Genomic DNA, 14,004 nt, shown 5'->3' on the forward strand with positions numbered 1-14,004 from the left:
CCTTTTGACATTGATAAATGTGCCATACTTATGTAAATAAGTTTCTCAAATAAATAAGGATGGTGTTTTTGAAGAGGGTTTAAATAAAAAAACCATATAAACCAACGAAACAACAAAATAAAATGTCCAAAGGTAAAAAATTGTTTGCTAGACTTTTAAAAAAACCCTTGAAACCATTATATACATTCTTTTAGAGATCTGAACCTCATAGGAATGGAACAACTAAAATTCGGGCTTTTTTTTTTATTGGATTTATTTTAACAAAATATATTTAAAATTTTGCATAGTATTGAAATTAATATAAAGATATTGTTGTGTAAATTTTGTCTATGATTTTAAAATTCGTCTTGTTTTGTCAAATGTCGTCTTATTTATTTCATGGAATATGACTTTTATTAAAAAAATATATATTTTTAATAGCAATTTTGTTTTTTACTCAGTTTTAAATTTACATTTTTCAATTCGTCTTCTAAATGAACATTTTGTCTTTTTACGTCGTATTTGGTCTTGTTTTTATTTTGTTAAAAAGAGAGGGAAATTGTTTTATAATTAATAATGGATGTATTTTAACAAACTGTATTTAAAATCATAATTTTATATTACATCGAAATTATTATTAAGTTATGCCTAAGTAAATTTCGTTAGTTATTTTAAAATTCGTCTTGGTACGTTCAATATTGTCTCATCTATTGAAGTATTTCATAAAATATGACTTTAATTAATTTTATTAATAAAAACTATTTTGAAAAGGAATTTTCTTTTGTTCTCAATGTTAATTTTGTACTACATTTTTCAATTCGTCTTGAAAATGTATATTTAGTCTTTTATGTCTTATTTAGTCTTGTTACGTCACGTCTTGCTGCCTTGTTATGGTTTATATTATATGTAGGTTCAAACTTCACCTTTAGTCCTTTTTGCTATCGATGGAGTTTTTTACATTTCTTCAAGCCTAAACGAAGAAAATGACTATGAATAAGGCAATACTAGTCAATGACTCCTTTCGAAATAGATCCGTGATCTATTACTCCTTTGTCCTTACAAACAATATTACTTCTTTATTTCCTCGCCATTTTCTTTTTTTTTTTCTTATCCATAGCTGAGACAACAACAGTAAATACTAAAGTAAAGTTTGAGTTTATGGTATAAAAATATAAAAAGGCTGTATATCATGCGAAAAATCTTCGGAAGGCAAAATCATCAGAGGTGAAAATATACGAAGCAAAGTTACCATGGCTAAAATATTCGCAGCAAAATTACTCAGAGCCATTCACGAATACTTTTTGTCTAGTCTTGAATGACAAAATGAACGTTTTTATAAGGGACCTAAATATATAGTTCTATTAAAATTTTAGAAAATGTCCGAGTACCATATTGTAGGTGTGAGAAAATGTCATTCTATAACTATAAATAACAATGGATATAATTTTATTTATTTATCAATTTATCCATATTTGATAAGTGCATTTCAATGCATTTTTTATGCAAAAAAAAAAAATTGTTAGGTCAAATTTGATTTCTTATTATAGCCAATTTAATTTTTTTTTTTTCCTTAGTAAATTCTTTGATAGGGATTTTCCTATATTTTTCCTGATTGAATAATGAATATCCTAGAAATGGTTTTATTTTAAACGATAGAGTAGAATAATAGGTTTTACTTATTTTGGTACTACACATTCTTTTTTGACGAGGGAAGGTTTTTAAAACCGTAGCTATATAAATATTGGGACGACAGGATCCAAGGAGGTACTCCTTAGGATAAATTATTGGCATAGTCAGCATGCCAAATTTTTCTAGATGAATAAAGGTCATTGTGATTATCTGAAGGTCAACTACAAAAAGAGCCACATTCAAAATATATATAAATATCATGTGGTGATATTTCCTCTGTTAGACTCTCTTTTAAAGGATTATTAAGGGGTAAAAAGATTAAAACCCTGGTCCAAACAATAAATATTCAGGGCCGTAATCATCTGTCGTCCAGGGAAATCTAGGCTCCGATATTTTTTTTTTCATTAGTAGTATTTGACAGGGTATTAAGTGTGGGTTGCCTATAGTCACTCCAACAAGTCACTCACAATACAAAATATAGACCCCCTCCCAAAAAAAATAGTGACTAAAGTACTGATATTGTAGACAATCAGATTAAAGATAAAAAAAAATTCCCAATATTGGGAGATTGATTATAATGGCTTACCACACTTACACAAAAAGATAAACTGTATGGTGTATTTTTGTCAACTATCGCTGTTTTTGCTTCATTTTCTCTAATCAGTGTTATGAACGTTGATTGGTTGCATTAGAAGTAGTTTTTGTTAAGTTGTGAACAGTTCCCAATAACTATCTAATGTAATTAGTTAAAGTTTGTATGTATGAATATAGGAAGACGAGTACTGGGTGCACTGTGTATACTAATTAATCTTTTATGTAAGTTGCAAAAACATATTTTGATCTATAATAACAATGTAGTCGCATACATGAACTATTGGAGGTGTGTGCATATAGCATCGAACGTGTGTACATGGTACACTGTATGTATATAGTATAGTAGACTGTCAAGATTGTCCCCTAAGCAGTTTTACACTTCAAGCGGTTCCGGTTCTTTAACAAATAGAATCGGAACCGACAAAGTTGAACCAAAACCGGAATATATTTACTTATCGATCTCGGTGCTTGTGCTTTTGTTCCTATATAGAATATATATAAAGAAAATAAAATATATAATATAAAAAAATATACTAGCTTAAATCAATAAGTGAATATTCTGAGTTATTTTTGTGCAATTACAGCGTTTTCCTATGATTTTTTTACGTCCCCAGGGTGATACAGTTGTATTTGAGCTCCAAAAAGCTAAGGGCTTCTTATGGATCTGAAAAAGTGGTTCAAAGGACCAGACAGTATAAATAAAAGAGGTACGGGGTTCGGTAGATTATCGATCCAGGTCCGCTACTAAGCTTGTCAAGGCCCTATAATATTTTTTAAGGCAGCGTTTCCCAAACTTTACTTTCCAAGCCTCCCCTCTACACTAATACATTTTTAGCTGAGGCCCCCTTTGTATTAGTTTTTGGACCCCCTGTTGGAATTTGGGACACTACTTACTCAGTTTGTATCGAATATCCATCCCTGGGCCTGAATTTTCTAGCGAAGCCCCTTGTTTTAAGTGCCTGCTATCAAACTGATCATGCATGAAAAAGAAACCGAAGACTGGAACCGAGATCAAAGATCGTAACCAAACCCGTTTAAATGAAAATACGGAGATTGGCACCGATAGAATCGCTGAACCAGGCACAACCTTCTAAACTCTATAAATATTTTTGGTATATTATAAATAATAATGTAGCTGCATTAATGAAATATTCCAGTCGTATCCATGCATAATAAGGGGATGTTTTCCGTTTTTTTTTAATGGTCTCTTATGTATATTAATACAATTTAGGTGCATTATCAGTATATGTTTAATATTTGAATTAAATATAGGTTAATGCTGGTATGTTAAAATGAATTTTGTTTGCTTTTATATGTAAATACTCTAAAGATTAAAAGTACTCATCAGACATCCCCACATATTACTTTTTTTTAAACTTTTACTAATATTCTTGAAGACAGAATACGTCATATGAATTGACATAAGTATTGAGTAGTTATGTGTGAACGTGCTCAGTAAAAACGAAGAGTAACACAGAGGGCTTCTTCGGTAGTTAAATTCTATATATATTACTATTGAAGTTAAATTCGTCTTTTGACTGACCCCTAATTACTCTGAGCAATGCCAGGTACTACTGCTAGTTGAATAATAATTCCATAGTTTGTAAAAAATGGCTAACTACTGATTGATATTGGGGCTATTTTTTTTAAAGATTACAAGATACAGAAAAGGTAACAATGTGTTGTAGGTAGAGTTGATTTGTTAGTAATGGAACAGCTACATATAACAATTAGAAAAGGAAACAGCTTGGTGTCTGTGTTTTTGTTTTTTTTCATTATTTAATCGGTTGACTTGGTGTGTCTACTTCTCCGGCTGAAGTAAGCATTCTAGCATATCTTTGATGCAAATTGTTTTCTCCCCTCCCCCCCCCCTCTCTCAAAAAAAAAGAAAACATATAATAACAAGGGTCTTTATTCCGTAGTACCTACCTGCTGTCGATTCTCAACTTTTTTTTCTCTGTATCAGTGTTCTTAAAGTTTATTGGTTGAGCTTGAATTAGTTCTTGCTCAAGTCGTCAACTTTGTTTCATCGCACAATTTTCTTTTGAAAATAAACAGAAAACGAGGCAAAATGAGTTAGTATTCGGGTAATTAATTATTCTCAACATTATGATTTTTATACAATCATTGTTGTGAATTGTTCATCGCTTAAAAATATCTAATTATAATTCCACAAATCAATGTTCAGAACCCTGATAAGAAGAAAAAAGTAAAAACAGCGACAGCTGACAAAAAAAAATACAATGTATTTTTGTGTTAGTGAGTTTTATTAAGACATGAATAATAATTGTAAAATATAGTTTGGAAAAATTGGCTAACTCAGAGGTTGAGAGATAAATAAAGATAGCGTTCATTATTAGTTAACCTTGTTTTATTTCATCAATAAGACATTTTGGTAGGAATACCTCATTAACACAAAGGTATATTATGTTGTTGAAAGGCCTCCATGTCTTTGGTTCTTTTTTTTTTATTAATGATCTGAGCATCTATTGGTTGAGTTAGAATTTGTTCATGTTAAGATGTGTACAATCCCAAAAAAATTATTTACTCATAATATTAATATTTAAAAAGAATTGGCTAAATACCAAATTATTTTAACACTTAGTCCCTTGTTTTTTTTCGTATGAAAGGTTCCGTGATAGAATAAAAGTAATGACGTGTACAGTCAACAAAGTTGATTTACCGATCACTTAATAATTATTTCCTATTCTTCCCACATTTGAGATTAATGGAGTCTGTTCTTTATCGTTGTAAATGCAATGTTTATAACTTTTCTTTATTTTACGCTCTGCTGGTTTTTTTTTGTTGTTGTTGCAAACTCGTACTATCCTATTTAATGCAAAAATTAATTATTTGTGTAAGCTTCCACAACATTTATATACTAACTATTCTTTATTATTTATCGACATGATTAAGTTAATTATGTATAATATGATTCAGCAGTTCACTTAATTGTGTTTTTAGATCTAAGTATATTCTCAAAAATTAATATCTTCCCATTATCGAAAGCAAATTATATTAATTTATATTTTATTTGACATAATGAATGGCTACAATTTGTATCCACTCTTATTATCGCATTAATGGGTGATTAATTAATAGTGAATACTTTTCAATAATAACTCTTTGAGATTATCAATAAATCAACACAAATCCAAAATAATTTACTAAATGGAAAAAGTTCCTTAAGGGTACATGTACTTGATTAGATTAGATACACAAAAGTCTTAAATATAATTAACAATTTTAATTTTATTTAAGACACTTATATTGGTTCCGATGTTATCTTCAAGTAAAATCCCTCAATTTATCATTTTTTTATTGTGACGATAAATTTTGACTAATTTAAGTGCAATTTTCGGCACCTACAAATGAGAATATAAGAATAAGTCGTTGATAGAAATTGACGAAAATTTGTCAAAAAATACAACTGTAATGCACACTTAATTTTGAGAAAATCATTATATCTAACTTTTATGTTGACGGGCCATATATGTAAGTGAAAAATACTGGAATCCAAACGAGAATTTCTTTAAAAACCTCCATGTTAAAATGATAACTATTCACAAGCAACTCTGAACTGCAGGTGAATGCGATACTAAGTTCATATGGATTCAAACCTAAGTCTTATTCGAGTTCCTTAAAAAATTACTCGAGTACTACAACTCTGCGTATATTTATACTTATTAAAAAAAAAAGAAATCTAAACTTAATCAATTCCTATTAACACTCCAAACTTTAATAATTACTATTAGGATTAAGCCATATTTTTTTCTTATTATTATTATTAAACTTTGAAATTTTTTTTTAATCAAAAGTACGTAATATCTATAAAAAGAGGAAAAATATTAACGGAACTACATTCCCTACTCACGCAACCTTCTCAAATGATATATATTTTATTATTTTTATATTAAAATACATATATTAAGGGTTCTGTAGTTATTTCATAATTATCTGATGTTGGTTGTTTTGTTTGTAGGTTTATATTTGCACTTTTATACTTTAAAGTTGATTCTTGATTTTCATCCGTTATGGCTAGGTTTTCAAGCTCCCCACACCGTTTTTGAAAATGGAGGAACCAATAATAACTGTAACTCAGAAGAGACAAAACATTTTTTTAGATGATGTATGTTGGGTTTATAGCATTAAAATGTAACCAACCGTCATCCTTTTCCTGGATTAAAGTATTATAATGCTTTATTCTCGATATATCCTCATTTTAAAATCCTGTCAAGAATTTCCAGTCGAATTTTTTTATAAATATATTAAATGTCCGGCGTTTTTTGCATTATGTGGTTTTTAAGGATGTAAACACGAGTATGAATACTTGGTTTGAAAATGAGTACTTATGTGTATACTTAAATACTTTTATGTACTTTATACATAAAATTGTTAGAAAGATTTTACTTAATTCGTTTAAAATGTTGACGTTTGACTCTGAACGTATTATCTTTTTGCGTCGGTTAGAAAATCTACAATTGCTACTAATTCGTTGGAAGATAAAAATCAGTGTCTGACAATATAACAAACTTAAGAGGATTAGATCTGTCCTCTCAATTTCGTACGATAAATTGCCTTCATTGCAAGGAAGATTTGCACTTCCAGCCATTTACTTCATATAAAACTTAAAAGTAGAATAACTCATCATTGAGACTAAATGACAAGTGAATATATTATTCATACTAGTTGCACTTAAATACATAGCAGGTACTTCTTAATTACTTAAATACCTCCAAAATAAGCCTAATACTTGTACTTAAAATTTCAATGAAGTATTTGTAATTTTTTTATTGATACTTAATTATTAAAAGGGTTTCATCATTCTGCACAAGAGATTAAACGAAAACTTGAAAAGAGTGTATAGAAAACTCATTGCTTTTGAATACGCCAGGAAAATGTTTGTTTATTACGATATTTTGTCATGATTAATTGTTTTTAAATTGTCTGACTACATATTATACTTAATTTTTGTAAATAATAGTTTATGATGAAGACAGGAAGACAAATGGATATCAGCTATTGCTCCTGAAGTTTAACTAATAAATGATTAAATGAAAGGAAAGATATTAACTATATAATATGTACAATGGGGGAGGGGGACGAAATAAATATTATAATAGAGAACAGTTGACCTATTTTGTCTAGTACATACATGGATTAAAGTAAAACTCTTTTGGGCGTTTATGGAGGGGAAAGTCAATTCAGATGATCATTGATAAAATATTATCAGTACTCTTTTTAAGTACTGGGACTCCCCTTTAAACTAGTATACAGGGTGCGATTTTACAATTAAGAATTTTCGAGAATAGGACATTAACCTTTTTTTTTCTTAAATCATTAGATATTTACAAATCCATTTATATACAAATGTAGGGACCCTCCATGAACCTAATCATGCAATCCAACCTGGTGCAGAACTTCCTGCACGCCTTGATCAGGTGATCTTTATTCATATTGTTCACAGCCTCAATAATGGAGGCTCTCAGAGAAGCCAAATTGTTGTGGGCACGCTTGTTGGACTCCCTCTCCAAGACGCCCCATACGAAATAGTCCAAAGGATTGCAGTCCGGGGAGCTATGGCGCCACATTTCTTTAGACCAGAACATCTCCAAATTATTTGGAAAGCCAATTTTGTACCAGATGGCTGGTATGAGCGGGTGCGCCGTCTTGCTGGTAGAGATATGGTCTTCCGGCTGCAACCTGCAAAACTCCTTTGCGACTTTGTATACGGTAGCTGAGGACAACTTGAGAAAGTCGATGATCTCTTTGGATGCACGGCCTGCACGGAGGGCGACAATTATCGCTGCACGACGGTCATACTCGAAGGACATTTTCAACGCATTGTAAACAGAACTTATACAAAATTATCTGCTGAATCTGATAAACTGATTTTTAAAGCTGTAAGACTAAGGGATCCCAGAAAAACGGGTTAAAAAAAATCTTAATTGTAAAACCGCACCCTGTATATATATATATATTTATATATGTAAATGTTTGTTCAAAATTAGGGTTATGTAGCCAATGGAGAAAAGGGAAATCACTATTAATGGTAGAATTTTTAAGGAACTGTCTTTGGCCAATATATGTAATTTAAGGCTGTATGTAATAACAAATTCTTAGTAATTAAGAAGTACATTTGAACAACTGACTTAATCTTTTAAATTAATTAAGCAAAATTTGAAGTTGATTGTCTAAAAGAACTCATTTGTAACAACGGGTGTGTTAAACTATTTAAAGAAGGGATCCGTATAAAGAAAAAAACTAAATATAGCGATTAGAAAAGCTAAAACGGTAGATGCGTGTTTTTTTTTGGTTCATTATTTAATCAAATCGTGGATTGATACGATGTCCCTTTAAAAGAATGATTATCGGATAACAGGCAATCTCTATGTCAGAATTTGTTTCTTGATTTCGTCACCAATTTTTCAATTCGTCTCATTTGGTCACAACTATATGTATATAGTATACTAGTAGTAGGAACCAGCATTGTCCGTAGTTATTAGGCGACGATGAACAAACACAATTTTTAATTTATATTTGCTATCTTGATATATAAGATAACTCCCCAAGAATTAATTTATTTCACTCTACGTGTTTCATTTGCATACTCACACGTAATTTCTCAATTTTAGTTTTGTAATTTTTGTCAAAAAGAGAAAATAGATTTTAATTTATATAAGGCAATTGTCTTGTGTCAGCATCATCCTGAAGAAAAAAAACCATTTCGTTAAGTCTTGCCTGACAAAATTAAGGCTGACTTATCACCTTTAATCAATGTACAAGTCTAAGGTCAGTTGAATTGGCTTATTTGAAGTGACTATGACTCGCAATCCGAATCATCACTTTCCATACAAATTGATGCAGAGTACTTTCATATAGTTGTGACACTTGCCATTAAGTGGCTCACTAAACAGTTATTAGTTAATTATTTATGTGCGTACATACTACCTCAAGTAGATTTGAGTAACAATAACAAATCTGAATGAGTTTCTGTAGTATATTTCTTTATGATTCAGAAATTATAAACATTATCCATCCTTGAACAACTTCCGGGATTTTTGATTAAGCGCTGCATTTCCAGACTGACCGTAGATACATGTGAAGATTTGAGTCACGAGCAATGAAACTCAATTTTTAGGTTCAATAAGTAACTCTTGGAAGTCAATAAACTAAAAAAGTACAGATGAGTCTCCTAAAATTAGGTTAACGACGTAATCTACTCAATGCATTTTATATCTGTCTTTAGTAAAAAGTGGAATACCCATTCTATGTGTAGAACCTCCTATTCGTTGCAAGTCGAGCATAAGTACAAGAATCCAGCATCGCCATGAATGGGAATTCTTTATACATTTATTACCTTGTTTCTAGAACACAGTTTACAATTCTTCAGTTACAAAAATGTTTCAAAGTGAGAAATTTCGCAATGTATTACCCAAAACACATCGTTAGTCAAAACCAAATGTTTAAGAATAAAATAATAGCAATAGTTATGGCGTAACATCACGATCAACATATTCACCTCCATATAAACAAACAACCAGTACTCAATAAAGACACTTATTTAAGAAGGCACTTAACATTTTATTTTTAAAACGAGAATTCAATTATAAATTTTCTTGGGAGTAAAAAAAGGGAAGCTAATTTAGATTTTGTTCATAGCAGCAACATCACATGATTGAACGAAATCCTCCATAGCTTCAATCTTCTCTTGAAGTTCTTCGATGGATACTTTGTCGTCAACAACGGTGCACATCACAGTCAACTTCTTGATACCATAACCAATAGGAACAAGTTTGTCGGCACCCCATAATAATCCGTCCATTTCAATTGACTTAACCTGGATATACAGAAAAAGTGCGAGTTAGTTAAATGGTACTGAGAGAGGAAGGAGATGTGTAGTGAGTCAACATAAAAACAATCTTTAGCAAAAATCAAGAGAAGGAGAAAATCCAAATTTTTTTACGTCACATATATATACAGCCCAATATTTCCTGCATATATTTGAGTCAATTAAAGGGTTTGTAATCAAATTTGTAGGATGAGTTAGGATACCCAAGAATTTTAGCTATAATTTGATTTAAGAGATTTATTAGTGTTAAGACTCGGTCCAGCACCGAATTTCTTTTTCGGTTCTGTCTTGAGTGATTTTTTCGGATTAGATTGGGATCTATATTTTTTGGCCTTACTCTTCGGTCTCATAAATAGTTCCGTGTTCACGATTTGAAAAAAAAACACATGACGTCATAAACAATTTATAAAACAAAACAATCTAGACAAAATTTAAAATAAGACAGACTTTTTATCAACATAACTTCTTTGAAGGACCAGATTAGTTCAGTCCAACGAAAATCATAACGGTCCATGACCAGTCTATGATTTACAAACCCAAAACCCACCACTAATATACACATACAGTTCAATATTTCAGACATACTTCTATCCATTATAGGCTTTGTATTCAAGTTTGTGGGATGAATACCCAAAAATTGTAACTACAATTCGGATTATTTAATTTAAGAGAGTTGTCCTTGAAATAAAATCCGTCAATGTTTTTTTTGTGGGGATCAATTTTAACTAATTTAAGTGCAATTTCCGGCATACAAGAAGGGTTAGTTTGAATAATTGGTTGATATGATATGGAGGAATAAAAAGGTAATCCAATCATTCTAGTTAGTTTTAGTTTTGAGGGGCCACATGTGTTAGGAGTGTACCTGTTTGGTCATAGCAGCCATGTCTGTCTCATCATCCCAGGGTTTGACATCGAGGAGAACGGAGGTTTTGGCGATGATTGTAGGTTTCTTGGACTTCTTCTCGTTGTAGGCCTTGAGTCTTTCCTCACGGATACGAATCTTTTCCGCAGATTCGACTTCCTCTTCGTCAGAACCGAAGAGATCCACGTCATCATCTTCGTCGTCCTTGGACGCAGCGGCGGCTGCAGGAGCACCGGCCCATTTGGATCGTTCGTCTTGCGTGTAAGAGGCGATGTGACGATACCAACGAGCAACATGAGGATACGTTCCCGTCACTTTCTTACTGTCGATCTTTTTAAAAGTCTCAACGTCCTTTCCGGATGGAACAAATCTGGGGAAGGTCAAAAAGGGAGTTAAAAATCTCTTAATACTTTAGTTCTCTAAATCCTTTACCCAGCGATATAGGAGCTGTTGTTGAGGAGTCCATTGAGCTTACCAAGGCCGGCGGGAGTGGAAACGTCTGGGGCACTCATGATGATTTGAGACTGACTGTGAAGCGTGGACGGCAGAGGAAATCAAAAAGATTTGTACAAAAGTAATCACGTGACATTAAGGCATATAAATTCTTCTTTTTTTCACGTGTGACCAAGAGCGCATCTCAATGGCAAGACACCAAGTAAATACTTCCATAGTGATCTTCGATCCCTTTCTCATTCTCTAAAATCTTCACATTTACCTACATAAATACAAATGACATATTTCTTTCACCAAGAAATTACCTATTTTAGGAAAAAGTTTTTATAGCCTTAATAGAAATAATTCTATGTTGGTTATTGAATGAATTCCATGAAGCAAACATGAAAAGAGAAATATTTGTGGAAGGCAGGCACGTCACTAATGACGTCATCATTCAATAGAAAGTAAAATACGAAATTTAATATTGAAAGCGTGAGAGTGTAAAATGCTTTTCTGTCTGTAAATGCGCTCTTGTTTTATAAATAAAACTAAACATGTTATAACCTCAATGTACGTTGGATAATTCATTTTATATATGTATACATGGTTAGGAATGTGACGATTGTCGAAATCCTCATGAGCAGACATTTAAAAAAACGGATATATTGGTAAACCAGCAAGATATTAGTCTTAATATAATTTAGCGAGGCAGGATCACTATAGTTTTTATTTTGATTTATGTCAGCAAATATGCCGTTTATCAAAGGTTTCAACAAATTTTTGATTTACACTCAAGATAATTTATACAATTTTCACTTTTCTACACATGGTTTAAAGACTGTTTAATTTACAAGAATACCCATTAGCACGGTTAATAGAAAAAGTTAACTTGCCCATTTGAGCAACAACCTTTATCCAATCAAAACGACCCTTCCTCCCCTCCCAAAAAAATATATAACCCTGCGGACGCCCTGTGAAATGAAACAAATTGGTTGTAGTCTGAAGTTTCGAGTCTAAGTACAAGTGTTTTTTATTTATGTTTGTATGAATGGCCTTCTAAAAGAACATTTTCTAGGATATTCCAGTAATTAGGAGTTCTATTTATATATATGTATAGAAAGTAGAGTAGTAAACAAGCCTATATTGGAATTGGCTTGGTTTATAAAATCTTCATACGCTTCGGCTTGGTTTGTCAAATACTTTAAAACTGAGCTTGTTAGTTTATTTTTCTGAGCCTCCACACAGAAATATTTTCTGAAGAAAACAAAATTTTATATCCGTTTTAGGTTTGCATCTACACGAAGCTAGCTATCCGTTTCATGTACAACGATATTTTTTGAAAACAGCTTCTATATTAGAAGGAGCTGAATTCGTCGGTTACGCGTAATTAACATGTAGTTTATTTTTTAGTAAAAGATGTCTTTGGTATAAATATTATTATTGTACAAGATATTACTTGTACAGAAAGCACTCTGGAGAAGGAGTATGTACTCTTTTTGATATTTTACAAGTTGTCATACAAAAAAATATTATTCCAGTTCATTAAATGTATTTCAATTATATCGGGTTGAATAAAAGTAGATCATATATTTTATTTTAATATAATTATACTTCGTTAAATTATCAATTAAGACACCTTATATTAAAAATGCTTTTCAAAATGATGGGAATCAACAATAAAGGCTTTAAATCATTATGATACAAATAACGGAGAATTGCAAAGTTACATCAAAACATTTTCATATAAAATTAACGGAGGGCAGTAAAAACCCAATTTCTAACGATCAAAGAACACAAATATAGTATCTAATTTCATTTGGAGAATAGTCATTGAAATGGAAAACAATATCTGGTAAGCTCAAGAGTTCGTCCAATGAAACATTTCAAACTGCAATTCATATAGTTGAAGGATCGGTCTAGGACTTATCTCCTACATATAAGACACATTCAGTTTATATTACTCAGAAAATTAAATTATGACCCCATTGAAAGGAGATTCGGATGTTATCGTCAACTTGGCGATGGTAATTACTTTTTGAGTTGCAGACATTTATTAGAGAGTGAAATATAAAAAATTAAATTAGGTCCTTATTGAATATGAACATATCTTTAAGACAGTTAAAATAAATTTTCCCATTCAACTCTTATGTACAAAATGATGAAGATGATTCATAAACATTTTTGTGAAGGATTTCAAATATAAATATCATATAGTTAGATAAAATTACCAGAATATAAAATGTAATCTATTAGGTCAGCGGGTTTATAGCCTTTAGCATAATGAAATGGAATGAAGTGTGGAATTGGTCTGTTTATGAGAAAATGATCTTATTTTTGTTGATGAAACTGGGACACATTATATTTTAAATTCATTTTTTGATACCATGGATAGAGGTGGGTTTAAAAGACCAACAGATGTCAAATACTTGACTACAATTCATCCTTATCAAATATTGGACACAATAAATAGACACAATAAAAAATAAAAACTTTACATTTAAGAATCCAAGACATGCATTTGCTGTTACTGTACATAATTTAATTAAAAAAAGAAGAAGATTTGTCTTAGATTGTCTTGACACCAAAATTTAAATTAGTCACTAATTTAATAGCATTTTAGATAAAATTTGTACAATTTGGTTGTAATTTTTTC

General features: G+C 31.1%; 2 protein-coding genes across 4 annotated transcripts in view; one reads left to right on the forward strand and one right to left on the reverse strand.

The window, feature by feature from the left end:
- LOC121128531 (uncharacterized) overlaps positions 1 to 14,004 on the forward strand; it is a 345,068-nt gene that overhangs the window by 141,703 nt on the left and 189,361 nt on the right. The gene's annotated exons all lie outside the window — the stretch shown is intronic.
- Positions 9,763 to 11,743, reverse strand: eEF1beta (elongation factor 1-beta). The gene is made up of 3 exons (XM_040723527.2): positions 11,349 to 11,743; positions 10,917 to 11,286; positions 9,763 to 10,042 (listed from the first exon to the last, which is right to left on the reverse strand). The coding sequence occupies exons 1-3, from the start codon at positions 11,426 to 11,428 to the stop codon at positions 9,848 to 9,850; spliced, it is 645 nt and encodes a 214-aa protein (XP_040579461.1). The 5' UTR covers positions 11,429 to 11,743; the 3' UTR covers positions 9,763 to 9,847.

This window comes from Lepeophtheirus salmonis, chromosome 13 (genome assembly GCF_016086655.4).
Source record: "Lepeophtheirus salmonis chromosome 13, UVic_Lsal_1.4, whole genome shotgun sequence".
NCBI lineage: Eukaryota > Metazoa > Arthropoda > Copepoda > Siphonostomatoida > Caligidae > Lepeophtheirus > Lepeophtheirus salmonis.